The sequence below is a fragment of the Nycticebus coucang genome, chromosome 22 (genome assembly GCF_027406575.1).
Source record: "Nycticebus coucang isolate mNycCou1 chromosome 22, mNycCou1.pri, whole genome shotgun sequence".
NCBI lineage: Eukaryota > Metazoa > Chordata > Mammalia > Primates > Lorisidae > Nycticebus > Nycticebus coucang.
In genome coordinates, this window is record NC_069801.1 from 31144416 (window position 1) to 31166799 (window position 22384).

General features: G+C 45.4%; 1 protein-coding gene and 1 pseudogene across 1 annotated transcript; one reads left to right on the forward strand and one right to left on the reverse strand.

Moving 5' to 3' along the window:
- Positions 1–238: 238 nt before the first annotated feature.
- SNIP1 (Smad nuclear interacting protein 1) lies at positions 239–22333 on the reverse strand. Its single transcript, XM_053576887.1, has 5 exons — positions 22291–22333; positions 18728–18957; positions 16806–16908; positions 4484–5082; positions 239–1649 (listed from the first exon to the last, which is right to left on the reverse strand). Exons 2-5 carry the CDS (start codon positions 18943–18945, stop codon positions 1385–1387), a joined length of 1185 nt encoding a protein of 394 aa, XP_053432862.1. The 5' UTR covers positions 18946–18957; positions 22291–22333; the 3' UTR covers positions 239–1384.
- On the forward strand, positions 19237–19683 carry LOC128574684 (ORM1-like protein 2; annotated as a pseudogene).
- Positions 22334–22384: the final 51 nt, after the last annotated feature.

Consider the following 22384-nt stretch of genomic DNA (forward strand, 5'->3'; position numbering starts at 1 on the left):
TTAGTAGCAGCAGTGAGTTGCATCATTTTCCTTCTCCCCAACCCACCCCCTGAGGATAAAATAGCAGGGACTAGTAGTTCACCTAGGTGAAGGCCAACTACATATAACCAGTCCCATAACACCCTACACAATTACCTCTTTAATCTTAAAAATACTGGTACAAAGTCTCCTTTAGCAGCAAACAGACCTATGACACAAGGTCTTCTATGCTAGGAAAGTATTACTCTTTGAAATGGGGCTATATTTACAAATTTTATTTTCTATCCCAAAAATACATATAAATGAAAACCTGCTCTTCAAATGCAGGGAGGCCTTTGCCTAACATTGTCATATGAAAACCAGTATCAGCTCTTTTAACACACAATTTATATATGTACATACATACACACTGTATGTAAGTAGTTAATACTTTTCTACTCACACATATTCCTGTGGTGGAAAATTAGGAAACTGGGGGATTCCCCTGCTTTCCAGCCTTGGGAAGGTAAATACAACAACCTCTCTGAACGATGTTTTTAAAGATAAAACATGTAGAAATATGTAAACAAAACAACTTCCTTTAGACATACACACATGTTGTTAGAATAAAGGAGATGACATCTGAAGAAAAATGAAAAACTGAAGAACAGTTAATATGATCAAAATTGTTATGTACATGCTCCCTGGAGAAATTTGGAATTCTCTCATGGAGAACAGATTCGCACCCATTTCAGTCCCTTGTGATATTAAATTGGCACCCCTTGGTGGTAGCCATGATCCTTCTGTACAGTCTGTAGGCTTAAGCAGGTGCTATAAAGCATCTGTTTAAGTTAAACAGTCAATAATGTTTATTGGCTGCAATAAATTCCCACCCCAAAAAAACTAAGTGCAAAATCAACTTCTGTGACTCAAGAGCTCAACCAGGTCAAAGCTTTGGTATATACTGGAGGCTGTTTTGGTGATAACCAAAGCTTATAAGATTCTCTGCTCAGGGGTTTGCCCCAAAACAAAAACACCTGGTCACAAAGCTTAACAACTATGTATATAAATAAAGTAACTGTACAAATGAGAACAAGCCACAATCCCCCCTTAATTGAGGATTTACAGTTTCCTAGGCAGCAGTTCTGAAAGCACCAACTAAAGCCACAACACTTCTACCAAAACACGATGTGTTGTACAATTGGTGAGACTGTTCTGAAAACAAATGCCCCCAGGCATGTGACTGATGTGCCATAGAAAGTTCAACAAAACATATGTCAGTGTTCATAAATTGTAACATAAGCTGGTCAGCAACAGAGGAAAGACTTAAGGCAATAAGAGGCATTACAGAGAACACTACAGTGCTCTCAGAATCAAAGCCTTCCAAGAAGGAAAAGGTATGTCAATAATCTGGGTTCTTAGTTTGCTAGCTGTCAGACACTTCCTCCTCCTCGTCATCATCCTCATCTTCTTTCCTGTCTATTTCAGAAGTATCTGACGACTCATGGAGCAAGACATATTCTCTGCTACTGAACCCAAACTTGAGTACATCCTTTTCTTTAAGTTCATAGTATCTCTGTGGCTCAATACGTTTGTTGTTTAAGAAGGTGCCATTGCCTGAGCCAAGGTCAATGATGTAGGGCTTCACTCTTCGACCAACTGTACCATCAGCACGAGTATATTCCACAAGCCTAACAGAGAAAGAGAGAGAAGAAACCTATAAGCAAAATTCTGCCTCAGACCACCTAGCTTCTCTAAAGCTAAGAACACAGTTCAACTTAAAATTGTTTTTTGTTTTTTTTCTTTTTTGAGACAAGCCTCAAGTTGTCGCCCTGGGTAGAATGCCATAGCATCACAGCTCACAGCAACCTCCAACTCCTAGGCTCAAGTGAGTCTCCTGTCTCCGCCTCCCAAGTAGCTGGGACCACAGGCGCCTGCCACAACGCCTGGTTATTTTTTGGTTGCAGCCATCGTTGTTTGGCGGGCCAGGGCTGGATTCGAACCCGCCAGCTCAGGTGTATGTGGCTGGTGCCTTAGCCACTTGAGCCATAGGCACTGAGCCTTATTTATTTATTTAGAGATAGAGCCTCAAGCTGTCGCCCTGGGTAGAATGCCAAGGCATCACAGCTCACAGCAACCTCCAACTCCTGGGCTCAAGTGAGTCTCCTGTCTCCGCCTCCCAAGTAGTTGGGACCACAGGCGCCCGCCACAACACCTGGCTATTTTTTGGTTGCAGCCATCATTGTTGTTTGGCAGGCTCAGGCTAGAGTCAAACCCGCCAGGTCAGGTGTATGTGGTTGGCGCCTTAGCCGCTTGAGCCACAGGCGCAGAGCCTCAACTTAAAATTGTAAGAAATCAAAGGGGAAGGGATGGTCTTGGGTAGGGAAATTGGGAGTTTATGTACAATTTAGTAGAAAAGGTGAGAACTGGTTGCTGGGGACTGGGGGGAAGCCAAGGTAGATCAAAAGGTTGAAATGCAGAATCCAAAGCCTCATGCTGTAGTTAAGAAGATACATACATTTTTTTCCCTATTGTTTCTTTTTTTTTTTTTTTGAGACAGAGTCTTGCTTTGTCACCCTCGGTAGAGTACTGGGATGTCACAGCTCACAGCAACCTCTAACTCTTGGGCTTAAGCAATTGTCCTGCCTCAAGCCTCCTGAATAGCTGGGACTACAAGTGTACAGGTGCCCGCCACAACACCTGGCTATTTTTTGTTGCAGTTGCCACTGCTGTTTTAGCTGGCTGGGGCCGGGTTTGAACCTGCTACCCTCGGTATGTGGGGCCAGTGCCCTACCCACTGAGCCACAGGCACCTTTTCTGTTGTTTCTAATCAATCCAATGCATCTTTCAATGTATCTCAGCTCTTCCAAATGGGTAAAAAAAAAGTAGACATGGAACTCAGAGTCAAGGAAGCTATATTTGAGGCATTTGGTGTTGCAGAGCTTCAGTTTTCTGTCAAATGGGGATTTTTTTTCTTTCTTTCTTTCTAAGTGGTGCCTTAGAAAGAGTGGGTAGAGTGATGTGGCATCACAGCTCACAGCAACCTCCAATGCCTGGGCTCAAGCTATTCTCTTGCCTCCACCTCTCAAGTGGGGAGGGGACTACAGGCACCAGCCACAAGGCCTGGCTATTTTTTGGTTGCAGCCATCATTGTTGTTTGGCAGGCCCAGGCTGGATTTGAACCCGCCAGCTCAGGTGTATGTAGCTGGCGCCTTAGCCACTTGAGCCACAGGCGCCGAGCCATCAAATGGAGATATTAATACCTGTTCTATCCTCTTCACTGGATTGTTAATGAAAATCAAATGGCTGACTTGGCACCCGTAGCACAGTGTTTACGGCACCAGCCACATACACTGAGGGTGGCAGGTTCATATCCAACCTAGGCCAGCTAAACAACTGCAACAAAAAAATAGCCGGTTGTTGTAGCGGGTGCCTGTAGTTACAGCTACTTGGGAGGCTGAGGCAAGAGAATCGTTTAAGCCGTAGAGTTTGAGATGGCTGTGAGCTGCGACACCATAGCACTCTACCGAGGGCGACTATCTCAAAAAAAAAAAAAAAAAAAAAAAAAGAAAATCAAATGGTAACGGATATACCATTGATTTGTATAAGCTATCAAGATGCAGATTCAGCTAACACAAATGCCAGGCATTTTTAGTCATACTTCCACTTGACCCAGGAGGTATGCACTTTGTCGATGTATGTACATGACTAGAAGGACCTCATCATTTTTAAATGGATAGAGATGCCACCATTTTTTGGGGATACGTGCTTCTGGGGGCTCACCACAATGCCCAGTTATTTTTAGAGACGGGTTCTCGCTCGGCTCAGGCTGGTCTCGAACCTGAGAGCTCAGGCTGCCTCGGCCTCCCAGAGTGCTAGAATTATAGGCCCACTGCACCTGGCCTCAAAGTAACAATATACTTCCTGGCCTCAAAGTAACAATATTCTTAAGTAACAATATTCTTTTTTTTTTTTTTTTGTAGAGACAGAGTCTCACTTTATGGCCCTCAGTAGAGTGCCGTGGCCTCACACAGCTCACAGCAACCTCCAACTCCAGGGCTTAAGCGATTCTCTTGCCTCAGCCTCCCGAGCAGCTGGGACTACAGGCGCCCGCCACAACGCCCGGCTATTTTTTTTTTTTTGGTTGCAGTTTGGCCGGGGCCGGGTTTGAACCCGCTGCCCTCGGTATATGGGGCCGGCGCCCTACCGACTGAGCCACAGGCGCCGCCCAGTAACAATATTCTTAAGGACTAACATTAGCTATGGGGGTGGGAGGGCATGCCAGTAGCTCAATGGATAGGGCGCTGACCACACACACTGGGGCTGGCAGGTTTGAACCCGGCCCAGGTCAGCTAAGGCAACAATGACAACTACAACAACAAATAAATAAAATAAAATAAAATAAAAACTATTAGCTATGAGGGGCCTGGGATTCCTCTACATAAACATGTACACAAATCCTGGTAACCCTGAGAAATTCAGCTTCTGCTCACATTGTAGTTGCTTTCTCCATATGTATACGTACCGATACTGAAAGACCGCATGCTGCTTTGAACAAGACGGATGATCAATTGGAATGTCCGCAATGCGGCGGTGTCGACCCAGGAGGTATGCACTTTGTCGATGTATGTACATGACTGGAAGGACCTCATCATTTTTAAATGGATAGAGACGCCACCGTTTTTTGGGGATACGTGCTTCTGGGGGCTCACTATATTTAATGACTACACCTCGGAAGGTGTTGGTATCCTCAAGAAGGGCCCCAGAGAGTTCAAAACTTGGTTTTTCTTTAACAGGCACCTCTTTTTCTTTGTCGTTGCCACCAGGCCGAGGAACCACCTCCTGAGACTCATTACCACTGCCACTAACTTCATTCTTCTGGCGATGCTCCCGGCGTCTGGCATTATAAAACTCCCGCTCTTCTTCTTGACCCTGAAGCTTCTGAATGTCCCGATCCCGTCCCTGAGCCTGACCACTCCCAGGCCTCTCATTAGAGGTTCTCCTTTGGTGGGAATAGCTCCGGTGTCTGTCTCGGTCACTGTTCCTAGATCTCTTGTGTTCCTGCTCTGAAGGTTCCCGGTGCTGCCGATCCTCCCGTCCTCTCCGGGGATGATCATCACGTTCCTGAAATCCGTACAGACTCAGTAAATTAAAAGCAGTCCACAATCTGAACTACCCTGTTTCCCAGAAAATAAGACATCCTCCGAAAATAAGACCTACTTACAGGAAAGATAAGATGTCCCCTGAAAATAAGACCTAGCGCATCTTTGGGAGCACACCTTAAAATAAGACACTGTTTCGAGGAAACAGGGTAGCTGCATTCAAAGAGTCATTTGTAATTTGCACTTCGGCATTTAAAATGTCCCACACAGGCTCGGTGCCCATAGCACAGTGGTTATGGTGCCAGCCACATACAAGGCTGGCAGGTTCGAACCCAGCCTGGGTCTGCCAAACAACAAAGGCAACTACAACAAAAACACAGCCGGGTGTTGTGGCCGTAGTAGTCCCAGCTACTTGGGAGGCTGAGGCAAGAGAATTGCTTGAGCCCAAGAGTTTGAGGTTGCTGTGAGCTATGATGCCATAGCACTTTAATCAGGGTGACAAAGTAAGACTTTGTCTCAAAAATAAATAAAAATAAATAAATAAAATAAAATGTCCCCCACAAATAGATCTATCTGTGGTAGTTATATTCCCTTGCAAGGACACAGAGACAATAATCCCATACTGTTACTCAACTATAGCCCCATCAGCAGAAGCCCAAGTCCGGAGCCCTAAACATAAAAGATTATTTGGTATAGAAAGGAGAAAACAGGGCGGTGCCCATAGCTCAGTGAGTAGGGCGCTGGCCACATACACTGAGGCTGGTGGGTTCAAACCCAGCCTGGGCCAGCTAAAATCAACAATGACAACTGCAACAACAAAAAAAACAGCCGGGTGTTGTGACAGGTGCCTATAATAGCAGCTACGTGGGAGGCTCAGGCAAGAGAATTGTTTAAGCTCAAGAGTATGAGGTTGCTGTGATGCCACAGCACTCCACTGGGGGTGACACAGTGAGACTCTCAAAAAAAAAAAAAAAAAGAAAGGAGAAAAAAAAAATTCTTTCCCTTTCAAGAAAAATGCCAATTTACAGGGAAGAGTGTACAGAAGATAGAGTTAACAAAGAGAGCTAGTGGGCGGCGCCTGTGGCTCAGTGAGTAGGGCACCGGCCCCATATGCCGAGGGTGGCGGGTTCGGACCCAGCCCCGGCCAAACTGCAACAGAAAAATAGCCGGGCCTTGTGGCGGGCGCCTGTAGTCCCAGCTGCTTGGGAGGCTGAGGCAGGAGAATCGCTTAAGCCCAAGAGTCAGAGGTTGCTGTGAGCTGTGTGATGCCACGGCACTCTACCAAGGGCGGTACAGTGAGACTCTGTCTCTACCAAAAAAAAAAAAAACAAAGAGAGCTCGTTAAGTAGTCATGTATAGAATAGGTAGAGAAGGGCGGCGCCTGTGGCTCAGTCGGTAGGACGCCGGCCCCATATACCGAGGGTGGCGGGTTCAAACCCAGCCCCGGCCAAACTGCAACCAAAAAATAGCCGGGCGTTGTGGCGGGCGCCTGTAGTCCCAGCTACTCGGGAGGCTGAGGCAAGAGAATCACTTAAGCCCAGGAGTTGGAGGTTGCTGTGAGCTGTGTGAGGCCACGGCACTCTACTGAAGGTCATAAAGTGAGACTCTGTCTCTACAAAAAAAAAAAATAAATAAATAAATAAATAAATAAATAAAAAGAATAGGTAGAGAAAAAAAGCTAGCTTTCTCTTACTCAAAAATGGAAATATGATACTAATTTTAAAAGATCCTATTTCAGGCTGGTCACAGTGGCTCATGCCTATAATCCTAGCCCTCTGGGAGGTATGGCAGGAGGATCCCTTGAGCTCAGGAGTTCAAGATCAGCCTAAGCAAAAGCAAGACCTCATTTCTACTAAAAATAGAAAAAAATTAGCCAGGTATTGGAGCCGGCACCTACAGTCCCAGCTGAGTCCTAGCTATAGTCCAGAAGCTGACGCAGGTGGATCATTTGAACCCAGGAGTGTGAGGTTGCTATGAGCTAGGCTGACACCAGCACATTCTTGCCTGGGATAACAGTAGCACTCTTGTCTCAAAAAAGAAAAAACAGATCCTACTTGGGCTTTTAGCTGGGGGGACACAGTGGTTCACACCTGTAATCTCAGCACTTTGGGAGGCTGGGGCAGAGAGGATTGCTTAAGGCCAGGAGTTCAAAACCAGACTGGGCAACACAGCAAGACACGACTATAAAAATAAAAATAATTAACCAGGCACGGTGGTGGATGCTTGCATTCCCAGCTTTCAGGAGGCTGAGACAGAAGGATCCCTTAAGTCTAGGAGTTCGAGACTGCAGTGAGCTATTTTCACATCACCGTACTCCAGCCTGGCTGACAAGGCAATACTCTGTCTCTTAAAATGACTGCATGGGATGTAAATTACAAATAAATTACAAAGGAAAAAGGGGAAACAGGAATCTACAGAAAAAAGAGGCTTAAAAGAAGCACTGACCAATGTGTACATCTTATTTTGATCCTGATTTGAACAGATAAATGTATATAAAAATTATAAGCCAATCACATAAAATAAATATGAATACTGACTAGGTATTTAATGATGTTATGGAATTATTTAAAATTTTAGGTGACCTCATACCGATTAGGATGGCTACTACCAAAAAACAGAAAATAACAAGTTTTAGGCTGGGCAGGAGTGGCTCATGCCTGTAATTCTAACACTCTGGGAGGCTAAGGCAGGTGGATAGCCTGAGCTCAGGAGTTTGAGACCAGCCTGAGCAAGAGTGAGACCCCATCTCTACTAAAAACAGAAAAACTTGCCAGGCCTCATGGTGGACACCTGTAGTCCCAGCTACTCAGGAGGCTATGGCAAGAGGATTGCTCAAGCCTAAGAGTTTGAGGTTGCTGTGAGCTATGACACCACAGCACTCTACCCAGGGTGACAGAGTGAGACTCTGTCTCAAAAAAAAAGAAAAAGGAAGAAAAAAAAGAAAGTTTTAGTACAGATGTGGAGAAATTGGAACCCTTGTACACTGTTGATGGAAATGTAAAATAGTACAGCTAATGTGGGAAACAGTATTGTGGTACCTCAAAAAATTAAAAAATTGAATTAGCATATGATTCTGCAATTCCTTTTCTGGATCTATATCCAAAAGAAATGAAAGCAGTATCTCCAAGACATATGTGTCTCCCTACCACCCCTGTCCACAGCAGCATTCGCACAGCCTGGCAGTGGGAGCACTGAGACTCAGACATCATCCTAAAGCCTCCTCCATGCCATAAACAAGGGTCAAGCAGGGGCCTGCGAGCTCACAGTGAGACTCAATTTCTCTCAACTTCCTAACCTTCAAAAGCAAGGATCAAGAGAGAACCTCAGACACCCACCCCTCCTAAACCCAAACACAAGCTTGTCACTATCTGCCTCGAGCTCACCAGGACTAATCTCATTATGCCCTTTATCCCTGATTAAGAGTCACTATAAGAAGCCACAGACTCCTGGTCATCACTACTTCCCTTGAATTCTAATCCCCGTTAAGGTTCTGAACATCCAGTATCTATCCCCCCAAATCCCAGCCTTCTTCAACTGAAAACTCAGCAAAATCTACACCTTCAACGTTTCCTCTGATAGTTCCCTTCCCTTATTGCTCTAACAGAACCCCACCTCTCCCTTGAGGACAGTGCTTCTCCAAAGCTCTCTCAAATGGTTCTTTCCCCCAAACCCCGCCACCTCCCATTCTCTAGCCATGGATATAAAGCAAATGTTCATTCCTTCTTGTCTATCCTAGAACATCCCCCCAACCTTTCCTCCTTTCTATCCAAAACCCTTCAGCTCAGAATCTCACACGAGACCATTATCATCACTACTCTCATGTTGCTGCCACCTATTAACTCTAAATCATTTTCCCTGGTTTCTTACCCATTTCACTTCTCGCTCAAGTCATTTTCAACAGCACTCTTGGTGATTATTGCATAACACACACACAAGTTTTTTTTTTTTTTTTTTTGCCGGGGCTGGGTTTGAACCCACCACCTCCAGGATATGGGGCCAGTGCCCTACTCCTCTGAGCCACAGGCGCTGCCCACACACAAGTTTTTCAACACGCTAGCCTCTCTGTTTTTTGAGTTCCATTCTTCCAATGCTTTTATTTGTCTTCCCTTCACCTTGGTACTACCCACTCCCTTGGTTATACATTTCTTTTCATTTCTAATAACTAACCTCACTTATAACTGCAGGTTCAAAAAAAATCCTCTTTCTGGCTACCATTCATCTTTCCAGCCCACATTCTACCCCAAATCCAATAATCCTCATCCCAATAAGACAGATGCTCCTTTGATCCTACCACCTTTGCACAGTCCCTCACCGTGACAGCCTCTTGCCACTTCTTGTCTAGCTTAAGTTCCATAGTTAAGCAGGCTCTGAATATCCAGTATCCTGCATACATACTCAAATCCTGTCCCTGTGCCATTATGCTGCACTCTCCTGGCAAAACCACAACCAGCACCAACAGATAAATATGGATAGAAAAGACACAAACCATTCTGACTTAGATTCATGAGCCTGTAACTCCTCAGAGACACTCAGGGGCCATCCTACAGTGGTTTGATTCATTTGCTCTCCCTGATGATTGTTTCACTCCTCCTTTCTCCTCAATCTCCAAAATACTCTTCCTCCATCAGAAACAATCTTCCACGTCTACCCACCTATCAGTATCTATACCATATACCCTGCCTTCTTTTCTTGAGGCCTTAAACCAACTACTTGAGCTGCTATCTAAAGTTAATTCCTGGCTTGGTACCTGTGGCTCAAGCAACTAGGGCACCAGCCACATACACCTGAGCTGGTGGGTTCGAATCCAGCCCGGGCCTGCCAAACAACAATGACGGCTGCAACCAAAAAACAGCCGGGCGTTGTGGTAGGCACCTGTAGTCCCAGCTACTTGGGAGGCAGAGGCAGGAGAATCACTTGAGCCTAGGAGTTGGAAGTTGCTGTGAGCTGTGATGCCACAGCATTCTACCCAGGGCGACAGCTTGAGGCTCTATCTCCAAAAAAGAAAAGAAAAGAAAAACCAGCCAGGTGTTGTGGTGGGCGCCAGTAGTTCCAGCTACTTGGGAGGCTGAGGCAAGAGGATTCTTCAAGCCCAAGAGTTTGAGGTTGGTGTGAGCTATGATGACACCATGGCATTCTACCCAGGCTGACAATAAGAGTCTATCTCTGAGGAAAAAGAAAAGAATGTTGCTTCAGCTGCACTTTCCCCTCTACTGAATCATACCATTAGCACAGGAACACGCTCTTCTCCAGACTCCATTCCCACCCCGTTTCTTTTTTGAGACAGTCTCAAGCTGTCGCCCTGGGTAGAGTGCTGTGTCAGCTCACAGCAACCTCATATCCCTGGGCTTAAGCAATTATCTTGCCTCAGCCTCCCACATAGCTGGGACTACAGGTGCCTGCCACAATTGCCTGGCTATTTTTTTGTTGTTGTTGCAGTTGTCATTGTTGTTTTAGCTGGCCTAGGCCAGGTTCAAACCCACCAGCCTTGGTGTATGTGGCCAGTGCCCTACCCACTGAGCTACAGGTGCCACCTTCCTACCCCATTTCTTCATTTCTCTGTGTATTCTCCTCATAAGTGGCTGGCCAGGTGTGGTGGCTCATGCTTGTAATCCTAGCATACTGGGAGGCTGAGGTAGGAGGATTACTTGAGTCCAGGAATTCAAGACCATCCTGGGCAACATAGGGAAGACCTCCATCTCTACAAAATATTAAAAAAATTAACCAGGTAGTAGCATGTGAGTTCCAGTGACTCAGTGGGCTGAGGCAGGAAGACAGCTTGAGCCCAGGAATTCAAAGCTGCAGAGAGCTTTGACCACATCACTGTGCTCTAGCTTATGCAACAGATCCTGTCTCAAAAAAAGTGTTGGGGTGGCACTGTGGCTCAGTGGCTAGGGCGCTGGTCCCATATACCGAGGGTGACAGGTTTGAACCTGTCCCAGGCCGAACTGCAACAAAAAATAGCCAGGTGTTGTGGCGGGTGCCTGTAGTCCCAGCTATTTGGGAGGCTGAGGCAAGAGAATCGCTTAAGCCCAGGAGGTTGCTATAAGCTGTGACACCACGGCACTCTACCAAGGGTGATAAAATGAGACTGTCTCTAAAAAAAAAAAAACAAGGCTAAGGCGCCAGCCACATACACCTGAGCTGGTAGGTTCAAATCCAGCCTGGGTCCGCCAAACAACAATAACGGCTGCAACCAAAAAATAGCCGGGCGTTGTGGCGGGCGCCTGTAGTCCCAGCTACTTGGGAGGTGAAGACAGGAGACTCGCTTGAGCCCAGGAGTTTGAGGTTGCTGTGAGCTATGATCCACAGCACTCTACCCAGGACAACAGCTTGAGGCTCTGCCTTAAAAAAAAAAAAAAAAAAAGTGTTGTTTTTCTAAAAATCAGTTCCCAATTCCTCTCTTTTGTCTTCTCTTAAATCCCTCCAATCTGGTTTCACCCTTACTATTTCCACTGAAATGGGTGGTCCAGATTAATGGCCTTCACATTGCTAAATGCAATAGACAATTCTCAAACCCTAATACTTTATATACATCTATATGCCGATGCCTCCAAAATGTTTATCTCTAGTGCAGATGTCTCTCTTTAATTCCACTGTCCACTCAACATTTCCATCTGGATGTCTAACAGATATCTCAAACACAACACATCTGTACAAGGTTGAACAGTGCTACCTAAAACTCATGTCCTTCCTGGAACTTCAGAATGTGACTTTATTTGAAAATAGGCTTGTGCCAGGTACAGTGGCTCATGCCTGTACTGCTAGCACTCTGGGAGGCTGAGGTGGGTGGATTGCTGGAGCTCAGGAGTTCAAGACCAGCCTGAGACAGAATGAGACCCCGTCCCTAAAAACAGCCAGGCATTGTGGCAGTTGCCTATAGTCCCAGCTACTCAGGAGGCTAAGATAAGAGAATCAATTGCTTGTACCCAAGAGTTTGAGGGTGCTATGAGACCAGGTGAGGTCTCAAGCTCTGGGCTCTCTTTTTTCTTTCTCAAGAAGAAAAAAAAGAAAATAGGGTCATTTGTGGATGTAATTAGCTAAGATAAGGTCATACTATATAGTGTGGGCCATTAATCCCGTGTAACTGATGTCCTTAATGAGAGAACAGACACAGAGAGAAACTCCTGGGGACAAAGCCACACAATAACATAGGCACAAATTCTATTACAGCAATCTCCTCTGGCAAGTGAAGGACTTTTGTTGAGAATGACACGAGTAACCAACCATACAATAGGAACACCATACTTTCAGCTTCTATTTTATGTACTTCTTTGTTATTACAATGAACATGCAAGCAATACATCTGTTTCCTGGGACAGGGCCTCACTGTTGCCTGGGCTAGAGTGCAATGGCATCATCAAAGTTCACCACAACATCAAACTCCCAGGTTTACGCAATCCTGCCTCAGCCTCCCGAGCAGTTGTGACTGCAGGTGCACACCACCATGCCTAGCCAATTTTTCTAATTTTTTTTGTAGAAATGGAATCTTACTCTGGCTTAGGCCGGTTTTAAACTCCTGACCTTTGGAAATCCTCCTGCCTTGTCCCCCCCAAAGCACTAGAAATGACAGAATTATAGATATGAGCCACCATGCCAGGCCCTTTTATATTTTCTCTTTTATTTTTTTTTTTAAGGCAGTCTTGCTCTGTTCTCCTGGGTTAGAGTGCAGTAGTATCAGCCTAGCACACTGCAATCTCAAACTCCTAGGCTCAAGTGATCCTCCTGCCTCAACCTCCAAAGTAGCTGAGACTACGGATACCCACCACCAAGCCCTGATAAGTTTTAAAAAATTTTTAGTAGAGAGGGTGTTGTTATATTGCCCAGGCTGGTTTTGAACTCCTGGCCTCAAGCCATCCTCCCACTTCTGCCTCCCAAAATTCTAGGATTACAGACATAAGCTCCCCACACCTAGCCCAATATATATACTTTGAAAATGGTGATTCCTCCCAGCTACTCGGGAGGCTGAGGCAAGAGAATCGCTTAAGCCCAGGAGTTGGAGGTTGCTATGAGCTGTGTGAGGCCACGGCACTCTACCGAGGGCCATAAAGTGAGACTCTGTCTCTACAAAAAAAAAAAAAAAAAAAAAGAAAATGGTGATTCCGAGGTAGAGAAGAGAATATAACGATCTCTTAGTACCCTCGGGAAATAGGCTCCAGGATCCCCAGAAGACAAAAAAAATTCAAATTCCTTATATATAACTGCATGCCTTTTCTCCAATTAAGATAGTAGGAAGTTGATCAGTCTCTGAAATTCACAGAAAAATCCATTTGCTTAATGCCCATGTCTCTACTTGCATTCTGCAGCAGTTTCCTTAAGATTTTTATCTGCTCTCACTACTCTTACTCAACACAGAGCTTGAAGTTCAAGCTAGTATAATAACAAGAGGTAATAAAATGCATACAGACTGTAAAGGAAGAAATAAAACTATCCCTATTTGTAGATATGATTGTCTGTGTAGAAAATCCCACAGCAAGGATGCAGGATTAAGATAAACAATTATATTTCTACATACTAGTTATGAACATGTGGACACTGAAATTTAATATACCATTTATAGGCTGGATGCGGTGGCTCACACTATAATCCTACTACATTGAAAGGCTGAGGTGGGAGGATGGCTTGGGGTGAGAAGTTTGAGATCAGCCTTGGCAACATAATGACACACCATCTCTACTAAAAATTAAAAAAAAAAAAATTTAGCTTGGCATAGTGGCACATGCCTATAGTCTTAGCTACTCTGGAGGCTACAGAGGAGGATCACCTGAGTCCAGGAGCTACACAGAGGCTGCAGTGATCACACCACTGAACTCTCAGCCTGGGTAAAAGTGAAAGCCTGTCTTAACAACAACAACAACAAAAAAGAAAGGACCGGGCACCATGGCTCACGCCTATAATCCCAACACTTGGGAGACCAAAGCCAGTGGATTGCCTGAACTCACAGCTTTGAGACTGGCCTGAGCCAGAGAGACCTTGTCTCTAAAAATAGCCAGGTGCTATGGCGGGCACCTGTAGTCCCAGCTACTTGGGAGGCTGAGGCAAGAGGATTGCTTGAGTCCAAGAGTTTGAGGTTGCTGTGAGCTATGACACCACAGCACTCTACCCAGGGTGACAAAGTGACACTCCGTCTCTAAAAATAAAATAAAAAAATTAATTTTTTAGAAATCAAATCCTACAAAGGGGAGGGAAGAGGAGGTTAAAAAAAAAAAAAAGAATCAAATCCTACAGAGACACACAGTATTCATCAATCTAAGGACTTAAAATAAAAAAGTCAATTCTTGCCCTGAAATACCATTAATTCTATCAAAATCCCAGCAAAAAATTTTATATAGACAAGACTATTCTGTATAAAAAGAACCTATCAGTCTCTCAGTTTGTATTTTACATACTAAGGAGGAAGAGAAAGACAGCTTTTCAACAAATGCTGATGCAAGTAGACACCTGATAGGCCAAAAAAAAGAACTTTGACTTAACTCTCAAACCTTATATTACAAGAAACTGAAAGATCTTGCACTTAAGTGGCAAACTTACCTCTGTTAAGAGAATGAGGCTCAAAGCTTATAACTCAGCAGTTAGGGCACCAACCCTATACACCAGAGCTGGGGGGTTCAAATCCAACTTGGGCCTGCCAAACAACAGTGACAACGAAAAAATAGCCGTGTGTTGTGGTGGGCACCTGTAGTCCCACCTACTTGGGAGGCTGAGGCAAGAGAATCGCTTAAGCCCAAGAGGTTGAGGTTGCTGTGAGCTGTGATGCCACAGCACTCTACCCAGGGCAACAGCTTGAGACTCTGTCTCAAAAAAAAAAAGACAAGTTACAGACTGGGAGAAAATACTTGTAAACCACAGATTCAAAAGGACTAGTATCTAAAATACACAAAGAGTTCCTAAAAACTGCACAGTAAAAAAAGCAAATAATCTAATTAGAAAATAGATATAAAGAGAGATTTCGCTTGAGAGGTTATATACAGATAAGAACTAAACTATTGAAAATATGTTCAACATCATTAGCCCTAAGAAAATGCAAATTAAAATCACAATGATAGGCTCAGTGCCTGTAGCTCAGTGGCTAGGGCACCAGCCACATACACTGGAGCTGGCAGGTTTGAACCCAGCCTGGACCTGCCAAACAACGATGACAACTACAACAACAACAACAAATAGCTGGGCATTGTGGTGGGCGCCTTAGTCCCAGCTATTTCAGAGGCTGAGGCAAGAGAATCACCTAAGCCCAAGAGGTTGAGGTTGCTGTGAGCTGTGATGCCTCGACACTCTACCCACTCTATGGAGGGCAACATAGTAAGACTCTGTCTCAAGAAAAAAAAATCACAATGATACATCATTCACTATATACCTCTCAGAATAGCTAAAATAAAGTGGTAACACTAAATCCTAGTAAAGATACAGAGACACTATACCACTCATACATTGCTGGTGGCAAACTTAAAGTACAGTTACTATCACAGACTAAACTGTACTGTCAAAACTAGTATCTTGAAGTACCAAACCCAAGTACCTCAAAATGTAAGGTAGGTTTATAAAAGGTTGATTAAATTAAAATTACGGCAGAGGCACTGGTCCGATAGGGCTGGTGTCCTTACAACAAGAGAAAAAGACTTGTGGCTACCTGTACAGAAGAAAGATCAGGATCAGATAGGGACACAGTGAGAAGGTATTCATCCAGAAGCCCAAGAGAGAGGGTTCTTCAGGAGAAATCAAACCTGGTGACACCTTAACCTTCCACTTCTAATGTTCACACAAAATCTGTACACAAACATTTGTACAGTAGCTTTATGTGTAACAGCCAAAACCTAAAAACAACCCAGATGTTCTTTAAAGGGTGAATGGCTACATCCATAGCATGGACTACCATTCAGCAACAGAAAGGAATGAACTGCTGACAGATACAACAACGTGAAAGAATCTCCAAAGAATTCTACTACGTGAAAAGACAATCCCAAAGATCACCTACTGCATGATTTCATTTATGTGACATTGTTGAAATGACAAAATTATGGGAACATAGAACAGATTAGACGTTTCCAAGAATTAGGGAGGATTAGAGGTGGGAGAGAAGTGGGCATGGGTATAAAAGGACATGAAGTATCTTTGGGTGATGGAAATGTTTTATATCTTCACTGTATTGAAGTCAATATTCTGATTATGATATTGTACTGTAATTCTGTTAAGATGATGCCATTGGAAGAAACTGGGTACAAGATGCCTCCCTTTATTATCTGTGACTGCATGTGAATCCCTAATTATCTCAAAATAAAAATTTAAGAAAACAAGCGGGGGAGGGGGGGCGGGGGGGGGGCTGTGGCTCACACCTATAATCCAAGCACTCTGAGAGGCCTAGGCAGGTGGATTGCCTGAGCTCACGGGTTGGAGACCAGCCTGAGCTAAAGTGAGACCCTGCCTCTAAAAATAGCCAGGCATTGTGGTAGGCTCCTATAGCCCAGCTACTTGGGAGGCTGAAGCAAGAGAATTGCTTGAGCCCAAGAGTTTGAGATTGCTGTGAGCTATGTGCCATGGCACTCTACCAAGGGCGACAAAATGAGACTCTGCCCCTTCCCCCCTCCCCCCCCCAAAAAAGCAAACAAGCATAAAAAAGATGCACTCAGTTTTTAGGAACCATTTCAGATACAGGTCAACATACACATACACACACTCACTTATGCTCTTCAACTATGATGGGAAGTGCCTCTCTATTTGTACCCAGCATCAAAACATCCAAATTCCATTTACCTGCTTCACTTTGACTGTCGAGTGATGAGGACTTCGGCTTCTCTTACTCCGAGGAGACTTGCTTCTTCTCCCTGAGGACTTGTTTTTCTTTTTGGCTGGGGACCTTATTCAGAGCATGGTACACACAGGATTTTTATCTCAATTTCCCTTCCCCCATATAAATCAGCTTCAAGTATCAGGCTTACTAACTAACTCAAAAATCACAATTGTGAAGATGTCTACTGACCAGGAGCAGTCTTTCTATTGGCAGGAGCTTACTTTCCTACCCTTGAAGTCTCCCTTAAGTCCCAGACCCACATATACAACTGCCTATTGCACTTTCTTTCTTAGATAACTCTTGATTCCCAACCCCTCAACAACCCTTCCTCTCAGGGCCCATATACCAGAGGTGGCGGGTTCAAACCCAGCCCCGGCCAAAAACTGCAAAAAAAAAAAAACCCTTCCTCTCCCATGACATCTTGCTAACTGACACCACCACCCAGAAGTTACCACCACCAACCCCTCACCCTAATCCTTTCATCCTATGGCTCTACTTCCTCTCTATCCCATCTCATTCCTACCACTACACTGTTGTTTTTTCCAATTTCAATCACACTTAATTCTATTTCACATTCTTTTTTTTTTTTTTTTTTTTTTGTAGAGACAGAGTCTCACTTTAATGCCCTCAGTAGAGTGTTGTGAAGTCACAGCTCACAGCAACCTCCAACTCCTGGGCTTAGGCGATTCTCTTGCCTCAGCCTCCCAAGTAGCTGGGACTACAGGCGCCCGCCAGAACACCTGGCTATTTTTTTGTTGCAGTTTGGCTAGGGCCAGGTTTGAACCCACCACCCTCAGTATATGGGTCCACTGCCCTACCCACTGAGCCACAGGCGCCGCCCTCTATTTCACATTCTTTGCACATTTCCTCTGCCTGGATCTTTAAAAAGCTAGGTCATTCAGCCTCTTACTCTCAAAAGTGGAAACTTAATGCCAGGCACGGTAGCTCATGCCTGTAGTGCCAGCACTGTAGGAGGCTGAGGCAGGAGTCGGGGGTGGATTGCTTGAGCTCAGGAGTTCCAGACCAGCCTGAGCAACAGCCAGACCCAGTCTCTAAAGATAGCCTGGTGCTGTGGCAGGCGCCTGTAGTCCCAGCTACTCGGAAGGCTGAGGCAAGAGAATCACTTGAGCCCAAGAATTTGAGGTTGCTGTGAGCTATGATAACACAGCACTCAACCGCAGAGAGACTGAGTGAGACTCTGTCTCAAAAAAAATAAATAAATAAAAGTTGAATCCTATCATTCAGGTCTCGGCTCAAATGATGCCTCTTTATACAGGCCTTCACCCACTTCTCCTAATCCCTATCACTTATTTATGTTTGTTATTGTTTGTCTCGGGGATAAGAGTATGACCGATTTCTTATCGATCATAAGGTAAAGACCGTCTACGTTGTTCACTCTTACAGCCACAGTACCTGGGACAGTCTTTAGCATGTAACAGCACTCTATAAAACTATGCTGAATGAATGCATAAGTAAGTCTAGCAAGAAACAAAAAAATTTTTCCCCAGAGTTTCTAACATGTATCTCGCCTAGACCTCGATGTGGAAACCCTTGGGGCAGATAACTGTAAAGACAACACCCGCACTCCATTTGTAGGCAGACAGGGAAAATCTCATTCTAACTTAACAGATGATCAGCGCTATCTGCTGGGCCACACTGTGCAAAGTGCTGGGGACACAAGGCTCTTAACATCCAGATATAAAAGCAAGTGGCGGGTACCGGAGTAAACATTCTTTTATCATAAGCACAACGGGGTCAGCCCCACCAGTTCAGTATTGAGTCCGAGACGCTGCGCTCGGTATTCAAAACCTGCTTCTGACGCTGATCCTGACCTCCTTTCGGATGAACCTGACCCAAAGTCCACACTGGGACGTTTCCGACTCACCGGCTAACTCCCCGGGCTCGGCTCCCGCGGTGGCTGAGGCGGCCCGACTCTCCGGCCGGCGAGGACGAGCTACCAGAGAAGTCGGAACGGCGGTGGGCGGGAGGCGCGGCTTCTGGGCTGAGACGCTCCTGCTTCACCACCACCGCCGCCGCCGCCACCACCACGTCCTCGTTCCGGTGCCTTCGCCGGCTCCCCCGCTCCTTCTTCACCGCCTCCATTCCGCGATACGTCTGAGTAAGAGAAAAGAGGTCCGTTGAGCGCCTATCGCCGAAGGAAATGACGATTTGACTGCTGGACTTCCGCTTCCGGGGTGCTTGCTCTCCCAGAAATCCTTGCGGCGAGGAATTGACTACGTGACGACTCTGTAGTGGGCGGGGCCGCAGTGAGCAGCTCAGGTGGCGGGAGTTTTGAGTTTCAGAAGGCAAACTTCTGGGGAAAAGCAAGCCGTTCAGTAGAAGCGAGCTCCACGCCCCTAGCCGGACCGGCTTCTGCAGCCGGCTTTCGGATGAATGTGGGTGGCACACAGCGAAGTAAACCTCAACACTCAAGTGATGACTAGTCGGGGCATCTGGCTGGCCTACATCATCTTGGTGGGACTGCTGCATGTGGTCCTACTCAGGATCCCCTTCTTCAGCATTCCTTTTGTCTGTATCCTGACCACCGTCATCCATAACTTACCAATGTATATCTTCTTACATACGGCAAAAGGGACGCCTTTTCAGACCCCTCACCAAGGACTGGGTTGTGTCACATTGGGAGCAGATGGACTACAGGCTCTAGTTTACTTCTTCCCTCAAGTTCTTCAGCATCTCTCCTATTGTGCTCTACACAGTAGCTTTACACCAAGTATGATGCTACTCGCTTCCTCATCAACACAGTCTCATTGCTCAGTGTACTACTGCCTAAGTTGCCTCAATTCCATTGTGGTTCGTGCCTTTGCTATGAACAAATATTGAGGGATGGGGCTGGGGATGGTTCCAGAGGCATGAGGAAAGCACTGGAATAAGGGGCTATAACATACTTCTCCATACTTCTGTATCTTGATAGCCTGAGAGCTATACAACCTTTATCAAGCTTCCAGGAAGAGAAGAGATTGGAAAAGGGGACTCCAGTCCTGCTAGGGCAAGTTTCTTTCAATCATGAATGACAGATAAGGTAAGGGCCTAATAATTCTCTATAATAAGAAGCCAGATTTGGGGCCGCCTCTCTGTGATTATATTGTCCCTATCTGCCTACCATCTTCTACCTCTGTTTTTCTGTGTATTTTCCTTATAATAAAGATAATTTTTCAGCAAAACCAAACAAAACAATAAACCACCACCTCTCAAGGTTGTTTATTGCCATTGCTGGAACCAAATTAAGGTGGCTTGACATTCTGACCTGAAGAAGCCTGAAGGTCTCTCTTGCCCTCCCCCACTACACACACACCAGCTCTCTCAAAGTACAGGATGAAGCTAAAGTTCCTTATTTGCCTAGATTCAGCCCCACCAAAAGAAACAATTTTTTTTCTTCCCTTCCCTGTAAGACCAAGAACCTAAACGCCAGTGAACAGACCCTTTCACTATCAGAGAAAACTAATTTACAAGTTAAACCTCTTCCCTGATCCAATCATTTTCCCCAGTGATCCTTGACTGCCCCTCAACAGAATTCCTCTTTTCCCTTCTTTTTTTTTTTTTCCTGAGACAGAGCCTCAAGCTGTCGCCCTGGGTAGAGTGCTGTAGCATCACAGCTCACAGCAATCTCCAACTCCTGGGCTCAAGCAATTCTCCTGCCTCCGCCTCCCAAGTAGCTGGGACCACAGGTGCCCACCACAATGCCTGGCTATTTTTTTGTTTGTTTGTTTGTTTGTTTGCAGCCGTCATTGTTGTTTGGTGGGCTCGGGCTGGATTCAAACCCGCCAGCTCAGGTGTATGTGGCTGGTGCCTTAGCCGCTTGAGCCACAGGTGCTGAGCCTCTTTTCCCTTCTATAACCTGTTTTGCCAAGATGGAATATGGCGCCTGTGGCTCAAAGAGTAGGGCACCAGCCCCATACACTGGGGGTAGCAGGTTCAAACCTGGCTCCAGTCAAAAAAAAAAAAGAAAAAGAAAAGAAAAGATGGAGTATGGCTTTCCTTTGGGAGCTGGGCAATCACTGTGATTCTTTCCGTGTCTCTGCGTTAAATAAATTTGTATGCCTTTTCTCCAATTTGCCATTTGTGAGTTGATTTTTCAGCAATCCTTCAGAGGATGAAAGGGGTTTCCATTGGTTCCTACGCCAGTTATTAGTAATAAGAAAAACATAAGATGACCTGTATGCCTAGCAGTAGGGGACTGTTTAGCCAGTTAGCAGTATTAAATGGTCATTAGTAAAGCTATTAACAAAATCTCTATGGCGAATGGAAAAAAACCCAACTTAGTAACTAAACTTGTACCCCAAACTGTGATTATAGTTATATAATATAATTATATAATAATTATATATTATTTATATATATAAAGTACAAAGGGAAGAGACGGAAATGCAATCAGAGATAGAAAACCATGGGCAGGAGGCACCCGTGCTTAGTGGGTAGGGCTCTAGCCACACCAGGCTGGCAGCTTCAAACCCAGCCAGGGACGACTAAACAACAATGACAACTGCAACAAAAAAATAGCTGGGCGTTGTGGCGGGCACCAGCTACTTGGGAGGCTGAGCAAGTGAATCGCTTAAGCCCAAGAGTTTGAGGTTGCTGTGAGTTGTGACGCCACGGCACTACCAAGGGTGACACAGTGAGACTGTCTCAAAAAAGAAAAGAAAAGAAAACCTTGGGCAAATCGTTAGTATTTCTCCTGCTATTTCCTGAACTTTCTGCTACATTGTCATTTAACAATTAAAAAAAAAATCCTGGCTCTGAGTCAGTAGCACAGTGGTTACAGCGCCAGCCATATACATCGAAAGTTGGCAGGTTCGAACCCAGCCCGGGCCAGCTAACCAACAATGACAACTGCAACAACAACAACAACAATAAAAAATAGCCAGTATTGTGACAGGTGCCTGTAGTCCCAGCTACTTGGGAGGTTGAGGCAAGAGAATCGCTGGAGCCCAAGAGTTTGAGGTTCCTGTGACTATGATGCCGTGGCACTCTCCCAAGGGCGACAAAGTGAGACAGAGTGTCACTGTTTTGCCAGACTGGAGTGCAGTGGCTTCAGCCTAGGTCACTGCAACCTCAAACTCCTGAGCTCACTCAAGCGATCCAGCAGCCTCAGCCTCCCAAGTAGTTGGGACTACCGGAGCCCGATACAATGCCCGGCTAATTTTTCTATTTTTAGTAGAGATAGGGTCTCGCTCAGGCTAATCTAGGACTCCTGAGCTCAAGCTATCCTCCCCTTCGGCCTCCCAGAGTGCTAGGATTACAAGGCTGAGCCACCAAACCTGGTTCTTCCCTGCCAAAATATCCCCTGGGAACTCCAGATGCCATCCTCTGAGAATCATCTCCAACTTTTCTTTGAGGAGTCTGATGATTCCTGTTTTTCAGATGATAAAATTGGGGCTCACCAAAGATGATCTGCACACTACAACTCGAACCCCCGATTTCTCTGCTTACCCAAGGACCGGGGAAGGTTGGTGAAGTCCAGCGGCCTAAGAAGCTGAACATAAGCGCTTTCCCGGAAGCCGATGCCTAAGAAGGAAACTCGGGT